Source organism: Ictidomys tridecemlineatus, chromosome 13, assembly GCF_052094955.1.
Source record: "Ictidomys tridecemlineatus isolate mIctTri1 chromosome 13, mIctTri1.hap1, whole genome shotgun sequence".
Lineage (NCBI taxonomy): Eukaryota > Metazoa > Chordata > Mammalia > Rodentia > Sciuridae > Ictidomys > Ictidomys tridecemlineatus.
Genome location: NC_135489.1, coordinates 24497375 through 24520508, shown reverse-complemented (window position 1 = coordinate 24520508; position 23134 = coordinate 24497375). Strand labels below are relative to the sequence as shown.

Below are 23134 nucleotides of genomic sequence, written 5' to 3'. Positions count from 1 at the left end.
TCGGGCCTACTGTTGCTAAGGCTGGCTTTGAATTGGCGATCCTCCTGCCTCAGGCTCCTGAGGCTCTGGGGATTGCTTGTTTTTCTTTTTATAAATAGCTGAGCTGAAGTTCATCTTCATTTGTTTACTTTTCCCTAAAAAAAAAAAAATTGCTCCCAAACACTTTTTTGAGGTCACCGTGCAAACACCTGAGCTGGAAAAAAATGGGAGGCGTTCAAGATGGCATCCTCCCACCGCCAGCTCCAGGAGACAGGAGTGTCATTTCTCCAGGAAAATGTGGAATTCTTTTCTGGAAGAGACTGATTCCCAAACGGGAATCTGCAGGCCATAAGGACAGTGTTTCTTAGCCCAGACTTACTGAGAGCTCCTGAGAGGGTCTTCCGGCCCCCCTGTGCCAGCCCAGTCCTGGCAGCCAGACCAGAAATGAAGAGAAGCAGAGCTGTGGGCCCCCTGCACTTGGTACCTTCTCTCCTGCTCTGCAGTTTCCTCCCCACTTCTCCAGAGAGCAGAGGATCTCAGGATCCTTCAGGCCTGATGGCTGTGGCCCCAAGGGTGTGTTTCAGCCCCCAGAGCAGAGCCACAGGCATCCTTCCTCATTCACCCCTTCCCCCCCACCAGCTGCTCCTTCGACAAAGTCATTCCTCCCGACTAGGCACGAAGTGGAGGGTCAGGGTGAGCCTCCGAGATGCGGCATGTCACCCTGGGCAAGGACTCCCTGAGCATTCAGACAAAAGTGTTGGAAAGATGGGATGCAGGGGAGCCTGGTCCCAGGGCCGCTGGAAACTCAAGAGCTAAGACCTGGCTAAACCCCAGCCCTGCACACCAGCCCCCAGGGGGCTTCTGGGTGGGAGAGGGGCCTTGGGGTCAGCAGGGGATGTGTTTGGCCAGAGCACCCAGAGACAGAGGCTCTGGCTAAGCAAGGGTTTGGCCCTTCAGCAGCCAGCTGCTCAAGGTGCCCCCGGGCAGAGGGGACCCAGAAGCAGAAGGGAGCCTGGGGATATCCTTCCCAGGACAGCTTTTAAAAATAGGAGAGTTTTACAAACCATCGAGGAGGATTAGAAGCAGGTGGGATTGAAGCAGATGCCCTCTGGAGAGGCCTGTCAGACCCAAGTTTGTCAGAACTGTAGGTTTATGATCAGCAGATCTCAGGATGCGGCTCAGGGTGTTCCTTCCCCCAAGCCCCTTGTGGGTGCAGCACCTGACCCCGGGGGCCCCAAACATCGGTGGAGGGAGGAATGAAGGAGGGTGATGGGCACGTGGGCAGGCAGCTGAGCGGCTGGGTGTACAGATGCTCAGAGACTCTGGGTTCCGTAACAGAGCGTGGGATCATACGTGGTTCCTTTTGCCTTCACTTCCTGTGATAATCGGTGTTGTCTCTCCTTAGGAGCGGAGCTAGGGTCTAGAAGCGGGTGGCATGACTCTGGGCCAGGTATTGTGATCCTGAGCTAGCAACATCACCTTTTCCTTGAGGGACAGATGACAAACCATGGTCGCTAGTGGGAGGCTCCTCCGAGGTCTTGCAATGCTATTCTAAGAGCCCAAGTGGCCACCTTGTTCCCGAGCTTCCCGGGGCCTCTGGAGCACCCCCTGCACCCTGTTGTTGGGATGAGCTTCTCCCCGATTTCTCCAAGATCACGCATTCCTGGGATTGGGACAGTTCACAGGTTTGGAGAAAAGGGCCTTCTCACGGGCTACCCCAGATGGGAGCCTGTACCTTCACGTCTAGCCAGGGGTGTTTTAAGGGGGTCTCCAGATTAAAGAAAGCCTACAGTGAATTCTTCCACTTAATGAAGATGTCTGTTGTGGGTTTAAAAAAAAAAAAGGAAAATCCCTCCTTAGTTGTATCTTGTTTTATTTTGGTTTCTTCAAATGGCTTATAAAGAGGTGCCTGGATTCCCCAGCTCTTTCAGAGGAGTGGTCCTGATTTCCCCAAGAGCTTATTCATCTGGAAAATATAACTAGACCTCTTCCCCTGCCCAGAATCAAGTTCAACACTAGGGTACGCGTCCCTTGTTCTTTTTTTTTTTTTTTTTTTCTTTGTCGCCAGCCTGCTCACGAAGAGTACTGGGTGGGGAAGAATTTCAGACCATTAAGAGAAACAGTTTGCTGTTTGCAGAACGTGTGGTTTTCCGCTACAGGAGCATCATCCCTCCGCGCCTGGGGCAGGGCGAGCCTGGGGCCCACACCCTCAGCCAGGTGCCGCCTTCTTGCACTAGAAGGGAGGGGAACTGCAGGGTTAGGGCAGAGGAGGGGCAGCGACCCCTGGAAACCCGGTTTGAAAATGGTGAGCGTATCACCATTCTGCAGGATTTGGGATCAGTGCGGGTCTGTGCGTGGGACAAAGCTGTGAGCTAGGACAGAAAGCAGAGCACAGCCACCAACGTGGATGCTGTCTGTCGTAAGGAAGTGGCCATCCGACTTATGGTGCTGCCCTTCGTGCACCAGCACATGTCCCCCCAGCCACCCGAGCTCCCTGGGGAGAAGCTGAGAAGAGGCCCGCCTCTCACATTGGGTTCTGGAACGTTCCTCAGGGCACTCCTCCTGCAGTCCCCGGGTTACTGTGTGAACACACTTGTGCAGTGAGCGTCCTTTCCGAGCCTCGCTGCCCGAGGAGTCTGGGTGGGAGACCCACAGTTCCCTCCGGCCACATCTGAAACCAGATGTGCCTAGTCCAAGCCAAATGACCTTCATGTCCTTGTCAGAGTCCCCTGGGACCTCAAGGCCTCCTGAAATCGCCGCCCCCCCATTGAAAATCTCCCATGGTGAACCCCAGTAAGGCCTACCCTAGCCCTAGTTTTCCTGCCTGCAGACCCCACCCATCTCAAGCCCTGTTTCTCTCATACAAGGGCAGGTTTCTGATCCTCTGATCCACACCAGCGTGATTTTTAATGGAATTCTTAAATTTTTTTTAGTTGTAGATGGACACAGTTGATTGATTGATTGATTGATTGATTGATTGATTGATTGATTATGTGTGGTGCTGAGGGTCAAACCCAGGGCCTCACACCTGCGAGGCAAGTGCTCTACCACTGAGCCACAGCCACAGCCCCTTTAATGGGTTTTTTTAATCTCATGATTTAACTGGGGCCCTGGGAGAAAGAGCCATGTCCTACCAGTGTCCTACTTAGAGGGTGACATCAGGCTCCCACCATTCCAGGGTGGGAGATGCTTCCCCGAGGACGGGAGGAGGTCCCTTTCAGGTCCCTTTCAGGTCCACGGAGGCCTGCATTTGTGCACTGAGTGGCCTCTCCCCTGTGGAGCAGGAGCCAGCATTTAGAGCTCACGGTTCCTGCCGGGGCTCACGGAGTCAAGCCGCCCTCCCACGCTCGCCTGGACCCTGCACTGTCCCGGATGCTGTGGCTCCACATACCCCAGGATGGCCTGTAGGGAGCAGAGCCCTCTGCTGTGGGCGGAGCCCTGTCCAGGCCTCTCCACTCCTCTGTCCACAGAGCATCCCTTGTCACCTAGGTAGCACTTCCCGTGTCTGCAGCGGAGACAGCACCATCAGGGACAGGCAGGCGGGACCGGAGGTGGCAGACACAACTGTTCCCTCCTGCTGCCTGTCCCTTCCTCCTGCAAACCTGTGAAGGAGCTGGCGTTATTTTTATCCGGGACACTGGCGTGGCGGTATTTGTCAGCATCATCTGGTAAAGGCAGCTGAATTATCTGTTGTCTAAGGCAACCCCAAATAAGTGAGTCAAGCAGGCAGAGCTGCTCACATTTAAAAATACGGCGAGGAGCCAGGCACAGTGGCGCTCGCCCATCATCCCAGCGGCTCGGGAGGCTGACGCAGGAGGATCACGAGCTTAGAGCTGGCCTCAGCAGCTTAGCAAGGCCCCAAGCAACTTAGACCCTGTCTCCAAATAAAAAATTTAAAAGGGCTGGGGACGTGGCTCAGTGGTTAGGCACCCCTGGGTTCAATGCCTAGTACCAAGAAATAAAAAAAAAAAATACAAATATAGTGAGACTGATGACAGGTCCCTTGTTCATGGTGCTGCGTCACAACCAAGCACCAAACTGTCAGTTCCAGGGCCTGAGCTGGATTTTTACCCTCTTAGATTTTGGCTTTGTCACACATAAGAACTTGTGTCTTTTTGAAAACCATAATTCTGTGTCTGTTACCCATGTGGTCACAATCTAGGGATTAGACTCAGGGGTCAGGTTATCTACCCTCAATACTGGGCGTATGTTGAGCCCAACAAAGCAGTTCCTGTGCAGCCCCTAGAAGGTTCTGAAGACAGTTTTAGTATCCCCTCAAGGGCTTCGCATAATAGTTCCTTACCAGATGTGCTGCCCAACCTTTCTTAAGGGCTTCTGATTCCATTTTCTGTTACTATAACAAAATGCCACAGACTGAGTAATTTATGTAGAAAAAAAAAAGTTTATTGACCTCACAGTTCTGGAGGCTAGAAGTCCAAGATCAGGCAGCAGCATCTGGCAAGGACCTCACGCTGCATCACAACGTGACGGAAAGTGAGACGGTTTTCTTAATGAGTGTGTATGGAAGAGCAAGAACCTGAGGGATGGACTAGCTTTTTAACATCCGGCTCTCCCAGTTAACTATATTCTTATGAGAAACGCATTAATGCCTCCTAGGGACCTCATCACCTCTGGAAGACCCTCATCCCAACACTGAAGTGAGATTTGGCAGTCAGTTTCAGCCTGAGTTTCAGAAAGGACAGGCTGCATTCAGCCCATGCAGCATGCAGGGCTCCGGGGTGATGGTGCCCCCAGGGGACACTTGGCCATTCTGGAGACATTTTTGCCTTAAAAAATATCTAGAAAACAGGTGAGAGTAGATAGGGGCTTCCACTGGCCTCCAGTTGGTAGAGACCTCCAGTGCACTAGGTAACACCCCCCCCCAAAAAAAGAATGATCTGGCCCCAAAGCTCACTAGTACCAAGAGACGACCAGCCTGCCAAGGTCCTGGGGCAGATGCAGCCTTTCTCACCACCCAACCTGTGATCTGACCAAGGTGCCCGGGTCAGAAAGACTGGGTGAAGGAGGGGGCCAGTGCCCGCCAGCCACCAGGAGTCACGTGGATCAGCTCACAAAGTATTTATCTTGCCGTTTACCTTCTATGAGGCTGGGACGAGCCGGATTTTAAAGGGCTGATAAGCCAGGTGTGGTCTCAGGCCACATAGACGAACCACCCAGTTTTGTAGGCACTCTTGGTTCCCCAGGTGATTTGGTATCTTATTGCTTCACTGCGTCTCCACAACAAATCACGGGCCTGATGGACAAGTGTCATCAGCCCCATTTTGCAGATGAGCAGACTCAGGCCCAGTGAGGCCCCTTGGCCCTGGCCTTGAGGCTGCCACCAAGGGCTCTCCTGAGCTCCCCACCTCAGAGCTCCCACTTCTCTCGGGTTGTGCTGGACCCCACGTTGGTGAGGAATCTGTCCTTTCTCCCGTCTACCTCGATACAGGTGGACACCTGAACGGTCAGCCCCCCACTTCCCCAAGGAGCCAGGGTCACCTTGTGTTGTGTCCTCCCTGATGTTTTACTGAGACCCAGCTCAGATCTAGCAGGGCAGGTACCCACCAGTACAGGGACGCGAAGGCCACCTCCCCTGTACCCTGGCACAGCCACTGCCCTGGAGCCTCCCTTTCACTGATTCACTGAGCAGATGCACGGGGAGGGCCAGCGAGGTCTCGGTGGGCGAGTGAACAGGCGCAGGCCTCCACCCTCCTGAGCTGGCAGCCCGCGCAGGAGCTGCAGTCCCCAGGCACACAGAGCCACCAGTGTGTGATTTCAGTCGGACTGTGCTGGGTGTCGTGTGGGACAGCAAATGAGATGCAGTGACGGCCAGTGACTGGGGCGGAGGACAGCCTCGAGAAGGGCGGGCTGTGGAGGAGAAGCCACCAGGCCAAGGCGAGCCAGGGAGCCAGCTCCCAGGGCCAGAGGAGGAGTGTCCCCACCCTGTTACAGAAGCTTCAGGGTCACACGTGGAGTTTTCTTGCCCGGCTCTTGCAGTGTTTCACAGTTAGTGCAGCCATCCCTAGGCGTCCACTCAGATCCATTGAACAGGAGGCCCAAGTGGCCGCTGCACACCAGCTGTGCTCTCCGCCAGGTCCATGGGAAAGGCAGAGAGGATGAGACACCCGAGAGGCCTGTCATCTAGCCCAGGAAATAAAGTATGCATGCACAACGGGGCTGGGTGTCAGCTGCCCTGGAGGTCGGCCCCCCACACCACCTCTGGCCAGCCCGCCCTTGCCCTGCCCCCTGAGTCACCTGTGTCAGTCACCACCCACCCTTTCCCTCTGCTCTGCAGAGACACCTTCCTCCGGCCTGAACTGAGGTCCCACCAAACCCTCAGCAGGGAAGGGGACGTTAACCAGCTGTCACATCCTACCTGGCAGGATGGCCTCTGTGTCCTTGGGCACAAGGCCTGGGAGGCAGGAGGAACAAAGGTTCCAGAGTGCCTTCCTGGACAGGCGATTGGGATTCTTATTGTGCTGGTGCCATGACCCTTTCTTAGATGGGGCCTGGGAGACTAAGAGGTCTTGGGGCTTGCCTAGGGCCAGGGGCTACACAGGAGTGGACAGAGGGTCCCTTCCAGGCTTGACGGGCTTTCAAGCCCATCATGCCCAGTTGGACACACCAGGGGTCTTCATGCATTTTTAGTAGCAACTTGTTTTTTCCAAACTCAGTCTCAGGTCTGTCCCCAGCCACGGCCTCTGCCTGGGATCTGCGAGCTCCAATCTGCCCACCTCACCCGTCCCCACAGGGGGGTCCTTGGGAACCACGCAAGGAGCCCATGTGCTCTTCACAGTCGAGCACACAGCTCACAGAGATGGCCTGAGCGCCTGCTTCAGGGCCCCACGCCTGCCAGGCTGCACGGAGCAGACGTCACCACGTCTGGCTGGTCAGGACCAAACAGAAGGGCCTGTCGCAACAGAGGTGCCTGCTCAGGTGAAGCTGTGCCAACAGCACCCTCCATGTCTTTGCAGAAAATGACATGCCCAACCCTTGCTTCTGCACCTCTGTCTCCACACGGTGTCCAGAGACAGGTCACAATGGGCGTCCCCAGTGCCCAGATGCACTTGCTCGCCCTCCCCAAGCCCACTGGACTTTGTGTCCTCCTCCTCTATCCTGGCTTCCCCCCACTGTTCCTCCGTGTCCCTCACCCATGCCTGTTCCTTAACGCCACCCAGGAAACATTTGGGGACAGGGCTTGAAAAAAGATACACACACCCCACTGCAGCTTTCTCAAGGGATAATGCCCTGTAAAATGTTAAAGTGACCTTTTTTTAAAATTTTTTATTTGTTTTAATTAGTTATACATGACAGTAGAATGCATTTATGCACTTTGATATGTCATACGTAGATGGGATATAATTTCTCATTTTTCTGGGAGGGCATGTTGCAGAATCGTATTGGTCATGCAGTCACATATGTACATACAGTAATAATGTCTGTTTCATTTTACTATCTCTCCTATCCCCACGTCCCCTCCCCTCCCCTCCCATCACTTCCCTCTACCTAATCTAAGGTAATGCTATTCTTCCCTAGTGCCCCCTGCCTTATTGTGAATTAGCATCCACATATTAGAGAAAACATTCGGCCTTTGGTTTTGTGGGATTGGCTTATTTCACTTGTCATGATATTCTCCAGCTCCAACCATCTACTGACAAATGCCCTAATTTCACTCTTCTTTAAAGCTGAATAAGATTCCATTGATTTTATATACCACATTTTTTTTAATCCATCCATCTATTGAGGAACACCTAGATGGGTTCCATTGTCTAGCTATTGTAATTGTGCTGCTATAAACATTGATGTGGCTGCATCACTGCAGTATGCTGATTTTAAGTCCTTTGGGTATAAACCAAGGAGTGGGAAAGCTGGGTCAAATGGTGGTACCATTCCCAGTTTTCTGAGGAATCTCCATACTGCTTTCCATAGTGATTGCACCAATTTGCAGTCCCACCAGCAGTGTATGAGTGTACCTTTTCCCTGCATCTTACTGCTTTTGGTGTTGTTTCGTTCTTATTTTTCTAGGGCTTTGAGATGTAGTGTAGGTCATCTATTTGTTGACATTTCATTCTCTTAATAAATGCACTCAATTCAATAAACTTTCCTCTTAATACTGCCTTCATAGTATCCCAGAGACTTTGATATGTTGTATCAGTGTTCTCATTTACCTCTAAGAATTTTTTTATTCCATCCTTGATTTCTTCTACTCTCCATTCATCATTCAATTGTGTATTATTTAGTCTCCATTGTTACAGTAGCTTCTGTTTTTTATTTTATCATTGATTTCTAATTTCATTCCATTGTGATCTGATGGAATGCAAGGTATTATCTCTGTTTTTTGTTTGTTTGTTTTTTGTTTTTGTTTTTGTTTTTGTATTTACTAAGAGTTGCTTTGTGACATAAGATATGGTCTGTTTTAAAGAAGGAGCCATGGACTGCTGGGAAGAAAGTGTATTTGCTCATTGATGGATGAAATATTCTATATATGTCTGTTGTCTAAATTATTGATTGTATTATTTAGTTCTATAGTTGCCTTATTTAGTTTTTGTTTGGAAGATCTATGCACTAATGAGAGAGGTGTGTTAAAGTCACCCAGTATTATTGTACTGTGGTCTGTTTGGCTCTTCAAATTCAGAAAGGGTTTGTCTGATGAACATAGATGCTCCATTGTTTGGGGCATAAATATTTACAATTGTTATGTCCTGCTTATATATACTTCCCCTAAGAAGTATGAAATGTCCTTCTTTGTCTCTTCTGATTAACTTTGGTTGAAGTCTACTTTATCTGAGATGAGAATGGAAACCCCTGCTCGTTTACACAATCCAGATGAGTGATGAGTTTTTTCCCATCTTTTCACCTTCAGCCTGTGGATGTCTTTGCCCATGAGGAGAGTTTCTTGAAGACAGCATATTGTTGGGTCTTGTTTTTAATCCAATCTGCCAGCTTATGTCTTTTAAAAGAATATTTAGGGGCTGTGTATGTGGCTCAGTGGCAGAGTGCTTGCCTAGCTTACAGGAGGCACTGAGTTCGAGCCTCAGCACCACATAGAAATAAAATAAAGACATCATGTCCACCTAAAACTAAAAAAACTAATTTAAAAAAAAAGAATATTTATTTAGTTGTCGATGAACACACAGGATCTATTTAGTTTCATGTGGTGCTAAGGATTGAACCCAGTGCCTCACACATGGGAGGCAAGCGCTGTACCACCGAGTTAAAGCCCCAGCCCCAGTCTAAGTCTTTTGATTGATGAGTTTAGGCCATTAACATTCAAGGTTATGATTGAGATATGATTTGTATTCCCTGTCATTTTGATTTATTTCTGGTTTTTGATTTGTCTTGGTTTCTCATTTGGTTGACTGTCCCTTTAGTGTAGCTCCTCCCTTTGCTGGTTTTCACTTTTTTCCCCCACTTCATCCTCATGGAGTATTTGTTGAGAATGCTCTGTAGTATAGGCTTTCTAGTTGTGAATTCTTTAAATTTTTGTTTACCATGGAAAGTTTTAATTTCATCTTCAAATCTGAAACTTAATTTTGCTGGATATAAAATTCTTGGTTGACATCTATTTTCTTTCAGAGCTTGAAATATATTATTCCAGGACCACCTAGCTTTGAGGGTCTGGGTTGAGAAATCTGTTGAGATCCAAATTATTTTCCCCCATACGTAATTTGATTTTTGTCTCTCATAGCCTTTAAGATTTCATCTTTATTCTCTGTGTTAGTCATTCTCATTATAATGTGTCTTGGTGTGGGTCTGCTGTAATTTTGTACATTTAGGGTCCTGTGAGCCTCTTGTATTTGATTTTCCACTCCATTCTTCAGGTTTCTGCTATTATATCATCAAAAAGATTGTGCATTCCTTTGGTTTGTATCTCTGCTCCTTCATCTATGGGGATAACTCTTAAATTTGGGCTTTTCACCTTATCCCATAATTCTTGGATGTTCTGTTCATGGATTCTTACCATCTTCTCTGCATGGTCAACTCTACTTTCAAGATCATATATTTTGTCTTCACTGGCTGAGGTTCTGTCTTCCAAGTGGTCTAGTCTGTTGATGCTGTTTTCTATTGAATTTATAATTTGGTTTACTGATTCTTTCATTTCAAGGATTTCTGCTTGGTTTTTTTATTTGTTTGGCGATCTCTCACTCTTCATTGAAGTGGTCTTTCACTTCCTATATTTTTTTCTTTGAATTTTACTCCTTATACTATCCTTTACTTTGCATATCAGTTTAACTGTGTACAATCTGAACTCCTCCTTGGACATTTCTTCGACTGTGTTATCAGTGGCTTCTGTTGTGGAAGCATCTTGGTTTGTTTGGGGCGCTTTAGTCCCTTGTTTTTTTCATGTTGTTAGTGTGTTTTTCCAACCAGAGGTAGGGATCTAAGGCAGGATAAATTCTACCCTGTAGATGCCTAGTGTCCCTGGAGGCTTCCGGTTCTCTGTCTTTACTGGTGAGACCACTACAAACAGCACCCAGTGTACACCATATATAGCCTTGAACCTAATAGCTCCCACTAAGGCGTCTACTGCTTTCTTGCATTAAATCAAAAGGATGAGTCCAATAGCGACCTAGAGTACAAACTATAGAGGCTCTTGTGGTGGAAAACCCGCTGGCATCCAGGCCCTGGCTGGTGTCCCAAAATGGGTGCAGCCACATGCAACCAAACCTGGAGTCTCCCCTGAAGCAGTGCTCTAGGCCGTGGTAGCCGCAGTAGTGGTGATGGTGATTGGCATCAAGCAGCAGGTCAGCAGGGACAGCGGCTGTAACGGCAGCTGTGGGGCAGCATCCCCAGGGATCTCCGGGGGGTCAGCAGCAGTGTCGACCTCAGGTGCACCCAGGGCAGTGGTTTCTTCTGTGGCAGCAGCACCCAGAAAGAAGACCTCCAGGTGACCTCAGGCTGGCAGCAGCAACAACGTGGAGGTGCAGGCGGCAGTTGATTGACAGGAGACTTCTGGTTCAGCAGCAGCGACCACAGAGGTGGCCTCGGAATTCACATCTGAGGTAATGGAGTCTGTGCCCAGAGAAGAGACCTCCGGGCACAGCAGCAGTATCTGCGGCAGCTTAATGTGACTTTTGAACACTTCATCTGTGGCAAAAGTCAAAGTCATGGGTGGACTGGGGCTTCAGGCTGACTCATTCTGGAATCTCCACCATAGGCCGATTCTCTTCGTGAGCATTTCAAGGGGTTTTCTCAAATTCTGTGAATAGTTTCATAACACCTGCATAATCGCCTGTTTTAACACCAGCCCTCCGAATGATCTCAGCAGTGATCGGGCTGCTCGTTAAAGGTTAGGATTTCCAAAACCCATCAGTTTCCAGTGGCTTCCGGAGCGTGGCCTGTGGGCCCATCCCAGAGCAGAGAGATCCCTCACAGCATGTCCACATCTGGCCTCTTAGTTGAACCTGGTCCAGGTAGATCTCTGCAGGCAGACTCCAGGAAGCTCCAAAAAGCTGCGTCAGTAGATTCTGGCCCCAGCTCCCAATTCCTCACTCAGGACAGGACGTTTGCGTGCGGTGTACTTCCGTTTCTCACTTTGCAGAGCAGGCCCTAGTAACTCTTTTCTATTTAGGGAGGGTTTCACAATCTGTATCATCATCCCGTTGCCTCATTGGCCCTGGGTACCAGTTGGATGGTCTCTTTCCATCTTACAGATGGGGCACAGGCACCGAATGCCATCCGCTAGACTCCCTGCCTTTATTTTGCAATTGGTTTCCTCAGACTGAGGCCAAAGTGGGCACCCCTGCCCTGTCTCCGTAGGGAGCCGTGCATCATGGCTAACACTCGCCTGTACTGGGTCAAGCCCTGGTGACCTACTTCCATACCCTCAGCTCTCTCTTCAGGATGGAGGTGAACGCTATCCTGTCTATGTGGGGGTCTTTTCAAACAGGACACCTCTGAGGGGTACAGAGAACACCAGGGGCAGAATCAGAAACCTGGGTTCAAGTCCATCCACCTCGGGAAGTGGTGAGACCAAGGTAGCTCATCCTTCAGGGAGACGCCATGGGGTAGAGCCGGTAAAGTACAGGAAGGTGTCACGTGGGTGCAGGGTGGGTCACACTGATGCCAGGTGGGCTGCAGGTGAGATCAGGCTGTGAATGAAGCTCCTGATTCCTGAGGCCTGCTCAGGTGCATGGACTTCAGCCCCCAGCCCCTGAACTGGTGAGCTGCACCTGTGTCTTCCCTGAGCCCAAGTCCAGGGATGCTTTGCTGTGGGGACTTCCTGTTCATCCCTTGGTCTTCCCCATCTGTCAGACCATCCAGCCCCTCCCTCCTGCTCAGCTGAAGGAAAACTTCCAGCCCCTTCTGAAGGTTTCTCAAGGCCACAGCCGCAGCAGGTGCCGGCTCCCCTTGCCTGAGAATGAGGCTTCACGCCTGCGGAAGTGTGAGACAGAGTTCCCACTGAATCAGCCTGATTTCTCAGCTTCTCCCACTGAACCCCAGCACTGCTCCCCGCCCCCTCCCGCAGAGCAGCAGGCTGAGCCTACCTGACCTGATTTTGCCAACAGAAATATTCTGGGTTCTCACAGCCTAAAAAGCTTGGGGAAATGTCTCCGGAATGATCTAGACTCAACTGGAAGAGGCTGACGGCTGTTCCGGGCCAGTGTGTGCCAGCATCGCCAAGCCCAGTGTCCTGAACCACCAGTCACAGAGACAGTCCTTAGTAGTAGTTTTTATTATCATTCATTGTTAAAAGATAGGCTTGAGGGCACGATTTTCCTGCCTACTGATTGGATTCAAGAGTATTGTTCTACTGTGACTTCTGGGTGGGACAGAAAGGACAGCAGTTACACCAGCACATAGGGAACTTGGCAGGATGCTCAGGAGAGTTTGGGGCATGACGGCCACCTCGGTCCCAGGCAGGGTCTGTGTTCACCCTTGGGCGGAGGTGACTCTGTCTTCCGTCTAGGGATCTACAGAACTCACTGCCTCAGTTCGCGACGGTCACATGACCCAGGCCTGGCCAATCAGAGAGCCCCATCTCCACGGTGATTGGTCGGAGGGATGGTCACATGAGGAGCAGGGCCAGTCACAACCCTTCCCTGAGATTTGAGGAGAGAACCTCTGTGGCCCCTGGGGCTGGCTCTGTGGCCTTCCCCTAAGCCAGAGAATCCTGGGTCCAGAGGCAGAGCAGAGAGAAGCACTGGAGTGACCAGGAATTGGCATCCTGTGATGAGCATCTGGGTCATGGATCAGGGAGGCCAGGGACACTCAGGGAAAGATCCAAACCTACAGTGAGAAAGGACAGACCCAAACCCAGGCAGTGGCCAGGGTCCAGCAGACTCCAGAACTTGAGGCAGGCCACCAGCCCTGGGGCAGAGGGCCGTGCTCACCGCGTCCTATGGGGCATCTCTCCCAGACAAGGTGGGCAGGCACGGAAGATGGCTGCCGAATCCGAGGCGCACACGGTGACTTGCAGGTCAGACCCAGAGCTGAGGCTTGGTGGTCCCAGGGCCAGGCCTTGGCCCAGCAGGCTGAAGCAAGACTGTTCGCCACGACCAGAAGGTGGCTGAGATGGCCAGCTGTGAGTGCAGCCCAGGGACATGTCTGCCAGGAGGGCGCAGCCAGGTCTCGGGCAGGCTTTGGTGGGCAGAGTGACTCAGGAGACAACTCAGAAGGTCTCCCCGCCACTTGTTAAACACCTACTGTGTGCCAGTACATTGCACGTGTGACTCACTGAAGCCAAGGAGGTCTCCCTGACCCGGTCAGCCAGAGGCCACGACGTGGGCAGTCCTTCCTGAGTGCTGCTCCGAGTGGGTGTGTGAGAGGCGGGCCTGAGGAGCCCTGCCAGAGACAGGGTGCCGGCGGGAGTGCCCTTCCCCCTCCTCCACCCCGATCCCCCCACGACGGAGGCGCTGCCTCTCCCCAGCTCTGCCCATTCCAGGCTCAGGAGTCCTCGTCACCTTGTGCAGCACCCTGGAACCTGTCACGGCAGAGGAGCCTATTGCTGAACCCCTGAGTTTTCTTTTAGTTCCCAAGTCACAGACACCAACTTGAGGTGGCTTAACATCCCCAAATCCTTTCTCTTAAGGATTCAGGGGTGTTTCATGGGGCCCCAGAGTCCCAAGAGAATCCAGGAAAGGGAATATTCCGGATCCTCTCTGGGCCAGGAGTGACCTGCGGTGTAAAATGTCCCCAGGTCCCACACTCCTGAGCAGCTCTAGGCCTGGAATTCCCCTCCCTGAATCACCGCTGGTGCCAGCCTGTGCCAAGAAAGGACCACGGTGGCTACTCTGAGAAGGAGGCACTTCCCTGGGACCCCCCCTGTGCTGGGTGAGGGGGATGAGTGAGGAGGCCTTCTGGAGGAGGTGCAGGGGAGCCTGCATTTGGGTCTCCAGGCTTCTCAGAGCAGGACAGTCTGACTGACGGAGAGATCGGGGCTGGGGAGAAACAAGATCCAAGTCACAGGTGATTCCATGGCCTTACCTGAAGCAACCCTGAGAAGGGTTAAAACAAACAAACAAACAAACAAACAAACCCTAGGAAGTGAAATGAGAAGTCACAAATAAGAGGAAAGAAGAATTGGGCAAGCTCACTCACCGTCCGTGCTCATGTTTTAGCAGCTGCCTGGGCTTCTGGAGAGGTCTGGTCCCTCTCTCCATCCAGGCCCGACGTGTTCCCTGAGCACCTGTCATGAGCCAGGTCCCATTCTAAAACACGGCAATGGATACGAGGTCCACGGCCCTGGGGTGTCCCTTCTGGTGAAGGGACAGGTCATCCACAAACACTGACCCCCCAATAGCAGGTGATAAGGGTTAGGAGGGAAAGAAGAGAGCAGGACCTCCCGAGGAGCCACGCGGGATCAGAACTCTGAAGGGGGGAAGGGTTGAGCCACGTAAGGGGTGGGGGGAAGCATCCTTGATTTGGAAATTGCTTTCCTCTCCCTAATATAAATAATTCTATCACATCCTTCTTTTAAGACCCCCAACCCGTTGCCTGGGAGAATGGCTGGGTCCACTGCTGGGGAGCTGCCCCCGGCTCCCCCACTGCCCACCTCTCCCACGCTGCATCCCAACTTTTCAAGGCCAAGGAAGCTTCCTGCCCCCCACCACCCCCTCCTCAGAGGGCAGCAGCAGCCGCCTCTCCGGACAGGAGCACGCCAAAGTCAAGTTTGGACGGGCAGGTCTCCCTCCGTCATTTGTTTTAAAAAAGGGAGAGGAGAGCGATGGTGTGCCCACAGGGATGGGGTCTGCCCGTCCCCTTCAGGGAGTGCAAAAATACACTGTGGTCCTTGTGCCTCGGCCCCTCCCTCCTCTGCAGCAGCATCCATCTCCCTGCAGTGGCTGCCCGCTGCCCGCGGGGGCTGGGCAGGGGATGTTCTCCCCCTCTGCCTGTACACAGCTGTTTTTGGCCCGGCCACAGGACTCCACTACGCCAGAGTCCATGTGGTTATCCAGAGCGGGAAGAATTTCCCAGAATGCCTTGGGAAACCTGAGACACTGAATGGCTTTCAGGGCTTATTGATGTGGCCGGTGCAGGAAATAGCAGGACGTCAATAAATAGTTTTAGGCAGGAAACAGGGCTTAAATGGTAGCCTTAAAGTTTGGGGAAAGGCAGTAAGGGATACTGGGAGGGAGCCTGCCAGTCAGATGAGAACCTAGAGCCAAAGAGCAGACTTGGAAATGGCTGCCACGGATCTGAGGCCCTGCTGCTTTGGGATGCAAAAGGCTGAGGTCGGGGCAGAGCAGGACCCCAGGAGAGGCAAGTTTCAGTTGGCAGAAAGGGAGTCCTCGTTCAGAGGGAAAGCTGGCAATCTCCAGCCCCTGCATCCAGAGGAGGCACGCAGGCCCATCATACCCCAGCTCCCCACCTTTCTGGTGCGAATCACTGCTAGCTGCCAGAGGGCCCCAAAAGGTCCACGGTCCTCCTCAGAGAAAGGGAGGAAAGAGGTCACCAAAGTCAGTAACTGTCTTTTTTTTTTTTTAATGATTATAAAAGAAATGGTTACAGAAAGAGAAATGTAGAAAATAATAAAAAGTAAAAAATAGGACCTGGGGTTGTGGCTCCGTGGTAGAGCGCTTGCCTTGCATGTGTGAGGCACTGAGTTCAATCCTCAGCACCACATAAAAATAAATAAAGGTATTGTGCCCCGGCACAGCTAAAAAAGAGATTTTAAGTAAAAAATAAAGATCATACTCTGATGAATAAATAAAAAATAAAGATCATTCATAATTCCACTATTAAGAAACAACTACTATTAAAAAACACTTTGAATATTTCTCATTTTTAAAAAATCTTAATCATGAATGAGATGGTAGAGTACATGCAGTTTTGGGGTTGCTCTTTTCGTTGAGCATTAAGTGAACATTTTCTCATCCTTTTATAAACTTGTCATAAGCATGATTTTCAGTGAATCCATGGATCATCGTTTACTTAGCCATCCCCCTGGTCTTGAAGCTTTTGTCATTGAATTTTTAGTGTGCATTAAGCTTATTTTTTTCTGTGACTTTTAATTGTTTCTTTATGTTAATCACCCAAAGGTGCAACTATCAGGTCAAACCATAATAAAGTCTTGGTTTTCTCTAATTAACTTCTGATCTTTTCCTCCCTTGTTGTGGGTTAGCATCCGCATATCAGAGAAAACATTTGGCCTTTGGTTCTTTGGAATTGGCTTGTTTCACTTAGCTTGACATTCTCCATTTCCATCCATTTACCAGCAAATGCCATAATTTCATTCTTCTTTATGGCTGAGTAATATTCTATTGTGTATATATTACCACATTTTGTTTATCCATTCATTTGTTGTAGAGCACCTGGGTTTGTTCTATAACTTGGCTCTTGGGAATTGAGCTGCTATAAACATTGAAGTGGCTGTGTCTCTGTAGTATGCTGATTTTAAGTCCTTTGGGCATAGACTGAGGAGTGGGATAACTGAGTTAAATGTTGGTTCCGTTCCAAGTTTTCTAAGGAATCTCCACACTGCTTTCCAGGGTGATTGCACCAGTTTGCAGTCCTGCCAGCAATGTATAAATGAGCCTCTTTCCCCACATCCTTGCCAACATTTAATGTTATTTGTATTCTTGATAATTGCCATTCTGACTGGAGTGAGATGGAATCTCAGTGTAGTTTTGATTTGTATTTCTCTAATTGCTAGAAACGTTGAACACTTTTTCATATATTTGTTGGCCATTCGTATTTCTTCTTCTGTGAAGTGCCTGGAGAACCACCATCTTCACAAAGCTTATCACTGGGAATATTATGTGTTTCTTCACTTGTTCAAGACCATCGCTCAAAAGCTTGAGCTTAGTCTTTGCAGTTTTCTTCATGGAGGAATTTCACTATCTTGTTGCTTTTACAGATGAGCTTTTGTGCATTAAAATGAGGCACTGGTCAATGTGGCTATGAAGAAAGCTGTTGATTTTTGAATATTAATTTTTATGTAAATATTCTTTTAATTACTAACTTCTGATTAATTCTCATCTTTATTAGAGTGTTTTCCTGGAGTTTTCATACATATAAACTATTTTTTTCTTTCTTTTTTTTTGGTACCAGGGATTGAACCCAGGGACACTTAACCACTAAGCCACATCCTCAGCCCTTTTTACATTTTATTTAGAGTCAGGGTCCCACGGAGTTTCTTAGGGCCTTACTAAATTGCTGAGGCTGGCTTTGAACTCTCCACCCTCCTGCCTCAGCCTCCTGAGCCACTGGGCCTGGCTAATCTAATAATTTTATTTCCTCTGTTCCAAGGGTCATTGAGGGTCATTGGTCATTGTTGCTGTCTCTTAATCAGACCTATTGATGTGGTGTATTACTTTATAGATTTCCTGATACTAAATCATTCTTGTCTTCCTAGGATAAAAATCTACTTGGTTATATTGGATTCGTTTCCTCGTATTTTACTTGAGACCTTGACGTCTACTCACATCACAGGGATTAGCCCACAGGCATCTTGGTCACAATTTACTGACGACAGGAGTCTGGGTCAGAGGGACCTGGTTGGAAAGTGTATCTTTTCCTGATTCTGAGTCAGTTTCCAAAGGAGAGCAGTTATCTAATTCTTTGAAAGTTTGAATGAATTTACCTGCAAAAGTCATAAATTTAGAGACTTTCTAAAGGTAAATCTTTCATGACTTTTTATTTTATGTTTTTTTTCATCTATTCTGGATTTTTCCTTTTTAAAGTAAAGTTTGGTGATGTTTATTTTCTGAAAAATCACCCATTCCATTCTTTTTTTTCAAAATCAAAGTCATATTCATTTTCACGTCTTATTTCACTTCTATTGCTTCTTAATTTCATATATAGCTTCCTTTCTCTAAGTAATTAATTTCCAGCTTTATCTGGGTTATGTCCTTTTCTGTATTTCCTTAGCTGTGGTTTTATTAGCTCAGTTGGGTTTTTGTTGTTTTGTTTGTTGAATTTTTTTTTTTTTTTTTCCTGACACTTGGGGTTAAGCCCAGGGATACTCTACCACGGAACTTTGCCTCCAGCCCTTTTGATTTTTTTTTTTTTTTTTTTTTTGAGACAGGGTCTCACCAAGTTGCCCAAGCTGGCCTCCAACTTAGGTCCTCCCTCCTCAGCCTCCCAAGACACTGACATTCTAAGTGTATGCCACTGGCTCAGCAATTTTTTAACTTTTGAGCTGCATGTTTGGAGTAACACTATCAGACAGACAAATGTGTGATTTGAAATTTAATAATATATTTTATTTAACTCAGTACACTCCACATTTCAATGGGTTCTAAGCCTTTTTAAAATATGAAACATTTTGTGTTCTTGTTTTTATATAAATCTCTGAAAAACCCTATCTACTGTACATTCACAGAACATGTCAGTTTGGTTAGCCACATTATAAGCACCCAATAATCATACATATCTAGTGTTTATCATATTGGAAAACAGAGGTTTAAGTGATACATTTTCTTCCTTTATTTAATAGCCAAAATAGTTGAAACTATAAATTGACCTCTTATCATAACTTGGGCCACATCCTACCAGTTTTTATGGCTCTTTGTTTCCTAAATAATCTATTGAATATTTGATTATTTCTTATCCCATCTTTCTTTAAGAGGATACCTTTTAAATACATAAGTAATTGTTGTGGTTTTTTTAAGTTGTTGCTAATTCTTGGTCCCAGTGTCTAACCCATACAATTTCTATGTTTTGAAAATTATAGTGGAATCACAGTTCACTATAAGGTTGCTTTAATTTAGACTTATTAATACTACTATTTAAATAATTCTATTATTTAAATCATCTTGCCCATTTCACCAATAATAGAATGTTAGTGGTTTCATTTCCTAGTACAATTTTTTCCTTTATTTATTTTTCTTTTCTCTCTTCTCTCTTTCATTTTCTGTTTTCAGTTCTACTAACAATCTACTAATGTTTGAACATTTTTAAAAAAATGTACTTTAACTTATATTTCTATGATTATCACACTTAGGCTTTATTTATTTTTCATCCCCTTCCCACAAGTATTTATCAGTTGTCAGTAATCTTGGATTATTAAGTCACTACTACCATGAAACTATTATTTATTTTTAAAACTAAATATCAGCCAGGCAAAATCACTTGAGCTCAGGAGCTTGAGACCCACCTGGGCAGCATAGTAAGGCCCTGTTTCCAAAATTAATAATGAGGATGTGAGGACCATCTGGCTTTTATACCTGTCACCCCATTGATCTCCAGGGTAGGTACCCCATCGCTAGGTAGATGTCCCCTTGTGCCCTCAACACTCCATGTGTGTCCCTCCTGAAGCTTGTGCTCGGTAGAGGAGGAGCAATAGAGGAGGAGCTTTCTTTGACCAAGGGTATCCCAGTAGCTGTGCTTCCCTGATAAAACCTCCAAACAATCTTTCAGGGTCCAAAACTAATAATGAAGTTAAAAAAAAAAAAAAAAAGGTTGTTAAAATTAAAAAAAAAAATCTTCTCTTACAATGTCTAGTTTTTGATTCACTCTATAACCAAAATTGTTACTTTTTTTTTTTTTTAAGTACCAGGGAATGAATGCAGGGGAACTTAACCGCTGAGCTACATCCCCAGCTCTTTTTTTGTATTTTATATGAGCATCTCACTGAGTTGCTTATGACCTCACTAAGTTGTTTCATTTCCCAGTATATTTTTTTCCTTTTATTTATTTTTCTTTTCTCTCTTCTCTCTTTCATTTTCTGAGTCTGATTCTGTCTTGCAGTCCTCCTGCCTCAGCCTCCCTGTCTACTGGGATTACAGGCATATACCTGCGCAGCCAGCTATAATTAATTATCTTGACTGGATTTCATGCATTTACCCGATTTTCCCTTCCCATTCCTCTGTACTATGATTTCCTCAGACTTGAGTCATAAATTTTGTTGGCTGGAACATGCATTCAAGTAAGATAAAAGTTTCAAGCAACTTTATCGTTTTGTAGCTGGGTAGGGTTAACTTACACTCACACTCCAAGATTTTTTCATCTTGCAAAACTGAAACTCTGTACCCATTAAATGACTCCCCCTGCCTCCAACCCTAGGCATTCTTTCTGTTCTATGAGTTTGACTACTCTAGATACTTGTTCCTGTCAGAATCCTAGCCTCTTTGAAGGCTCTGCTTTCCAGTTGAGAGTAGTAACTCCTGCCTCTGAACTCCAAAGTCCCTTTACTGGAACCCTTGATGGCTTTTAATCCCATCTCTCTTGTATCATAGTTAACAGGGAACCTGCCTAGCCTAGCCCCTAGGCCAGGCCCTGGCAGGTAGCACAGTAATACTCTAAGGAGGGAGAATGAGTGAGTGAATGAACGCATGCTTCAGTTTTCCTACTGTCTTCTAGACCCTTTGCAGGCAGGGGCTATACTTGTGTTTCTAGCCAACGGCCAGGGCTAAAAATGGGCCTGGGTGACCAGTTGCTGGCCCTGTTGGCAAGGGTGTGTTCCGGTTACCCTCCCTGATGGAGAGGTTGTGATACGGAGCTTAGCCAAAGGAGACAGTGTAGCCACAGGGAGTTGAAAGAGGGAGGGGAGCAGTCTAAGAAGGGTGTCATCCCGGTCCCATCCCACCTCCTCAGTCTTGAGGTCATGAAGGCAAGATTTAAGGGCCTCTGGGAAGGAGGGTGGTGACCTGCAGCATGCCTGGGCAATATTGGGGAAAGATGAATCTGTGCCCCAACACAGCGACACCTGGAGAAGAGGTGTAGAGGCCTCCAGTCAAGGTGGTCCCGCTGCCCCAGAGAGTCCACAGGTCACCCACCCCATCTTCATTTAAGACATGGGGTTTGCGTGCCGCCCAGGACCGGCCCTTGGAGAGCAGGTTCTGTGGCGCAGCGGGTTGTGCCCGGGCCCCTCGCTGACACCGTCTTTTGTGCCCCCACAGAAGGACTTCACAGTGCGCGAGGAGCTGCAGCAACAGGACGTGGAGCGCTGGCTCGGCTTCATCACCTTCCTGTGCGAGGTGTTCGGCACCATGCGCAGCAGCACAGGCGAGCCCTTCCGCGTGCTGGTGTGCCCCATCTACACGTGCCTCAGGGAGGTAAGAGCCGTAGGCCCCGCCTCAGCCGGGCCCCGCCCTGACAGGCCACACCCCCGGACCACGCCCCCGGCCGGGCGCACCCTGGCCACGCCCCCGGCTCGCAGAAATGGCAGGTCGGGCGAGAAGCGCTAGAAAGCCGCAAGGTTGCATAGCTTATAAATGCTTTGGTAAAGAGAGACCTCATTCCCCATGCCTCTACATCGAAAGCCAGGTTTTCATTTATTAGGTTTACCTAAAGAACTCCTTTAACTCAGACTTCAGTAACTCCTAATCCAACACGCTGGCCACAGAGAGGAGGCCCAGGGTATTATTTCAATGAATTTTCTATAAAGAACATATTTGCTTCTACATTTCATCTGAACAAGGAATAAATAAGAATAACCAGGACTGGGAGTGTGACTGAGCAGTAGAGTGCTTGCCTAGCATATGCAAGGCCCTGGGTTGGGTCCCTAGGAAAGGAAAAAAAGTAAATATATAAATTTTGAAGAAGCAAGAACTTCATGGGGCACTTGCCCTACAGAGTATTATAACACATTTTATAAGGTAATTCTGGCCGTTCTCAGGATAAATTTGAAAGGGGACAAAAAATGGAAGCTTGCAGCCCAATTGGGATTTCTTGGGACCCTGTGTCAGCAGGGTGAGGTTGGGGGCTATGAATACAGCCCTGAGAAAGAGGAGGGAGAGGGGTGTTGAGTCCTAGTTGTATTTTTGAGTTAGAGCCAACAGGACATGCTATTGGAGATGGAGGAAGAAACTAACAAGTTCTCTGTTTACCAACCTGTGGCCACATTTTCAGGAAGAGCAAATGCTGGAAGAGAAACAGTATAGGGATGAGAACCAGGAATCAGTTTCGGGACATGACATTTGGGTCTCCTTTTGAGCACCCTTGGGTCCAAGGTTGATGGAAAGAAGAGTTTGAAGCTCTGGAAGGGGTTACAGGGAGATAGGGGGTTCACTCGGGTTAAGTGTCCATGTGCACCTGGTGCTGGAGCCTGGAGATGGATGGAGTCACTCAGAAAGAGGGTCTAGATGGGGAGAGAGGCAGGGTCATAGAGGGGGCGAAAGAGGAATGGCCTGGGCAGGAGGAGGCAAACCAAGAGGGTGAGGTGTCAAGAAGAGTCCAGAAAAGTCCATGAGAACCATCACAGCGTCCCTCTGACAGAAGGTTCTGCAAGTCCCTTACTTCTGGAGTGCTGTCCCCTCCCACCCTAGCAGCTCTCTGCTACTACCAGGACACTGGGAGGGACAGGTTCTAGAGAGCCAAAGGACCAACACAGAGAAGTGTCCTGGCTTTGGCCACAAGGAGGTCATGGGGACCTGGGTGTCAGTGGAGGAGAGGATGGATGCGTGGGCGAGCCCTTCTGGAAGTCCGCACAGGGCGACGGGGGTCAGCAGGGAAAGGGCTCTGGTTGGCTGAAGGGGAGGGGTGGAGTCCAGGGATATGTTTGTGTTTTTTGAATGAAGAAGATAACAGAGCAATTTGAGCAGAGGCAGAGTTGTGTTTATGGTGTTTTCAGAGCATCTGTTTATAGGACCATAGCGTGCTCATTCCAGCCTAAAACAAAGCGTGCAGGTTGGGACACTTGATAAGCCAGCAAGCCTCTGCCACTGTACAGGAAGAACCCTGTTTCTTCACAAATGTTCTTGAATTCAGACTTGTTTCCCAAGTCCCGCCGTCGACCTCTCCGGGCTAGTTCACGGTCAAGGGCCTTGGC

At 48.6% G+C, this 23134-nt stretch overlaps 1 protein-coding gene across 8 annotated transcripts in view; it reads left to right on the top strand.

The window, feature by feature from the left end:
• The window catches only part of Ctif (cap binding complex dependent translation initiation factor), a 265733-nt gene that overhangs the window by 203428 nt on the left and 39171 nt on the right, over nt 1-23134 (top strand). For all 8 annotated transcript variants that reach the window (XM_013357600.4, XM_013357599.4, XM_078030064.1 and 5 more), the window contains one exon: nt 21264-21419. In XM_013357600.4, coding sequence (XP_013213054.1) covers nt 21264-21419 — 156 coding nt within the window. The remainder of the gene's footprint in view (nt 1-21263; nt 21420-23134) is intronic.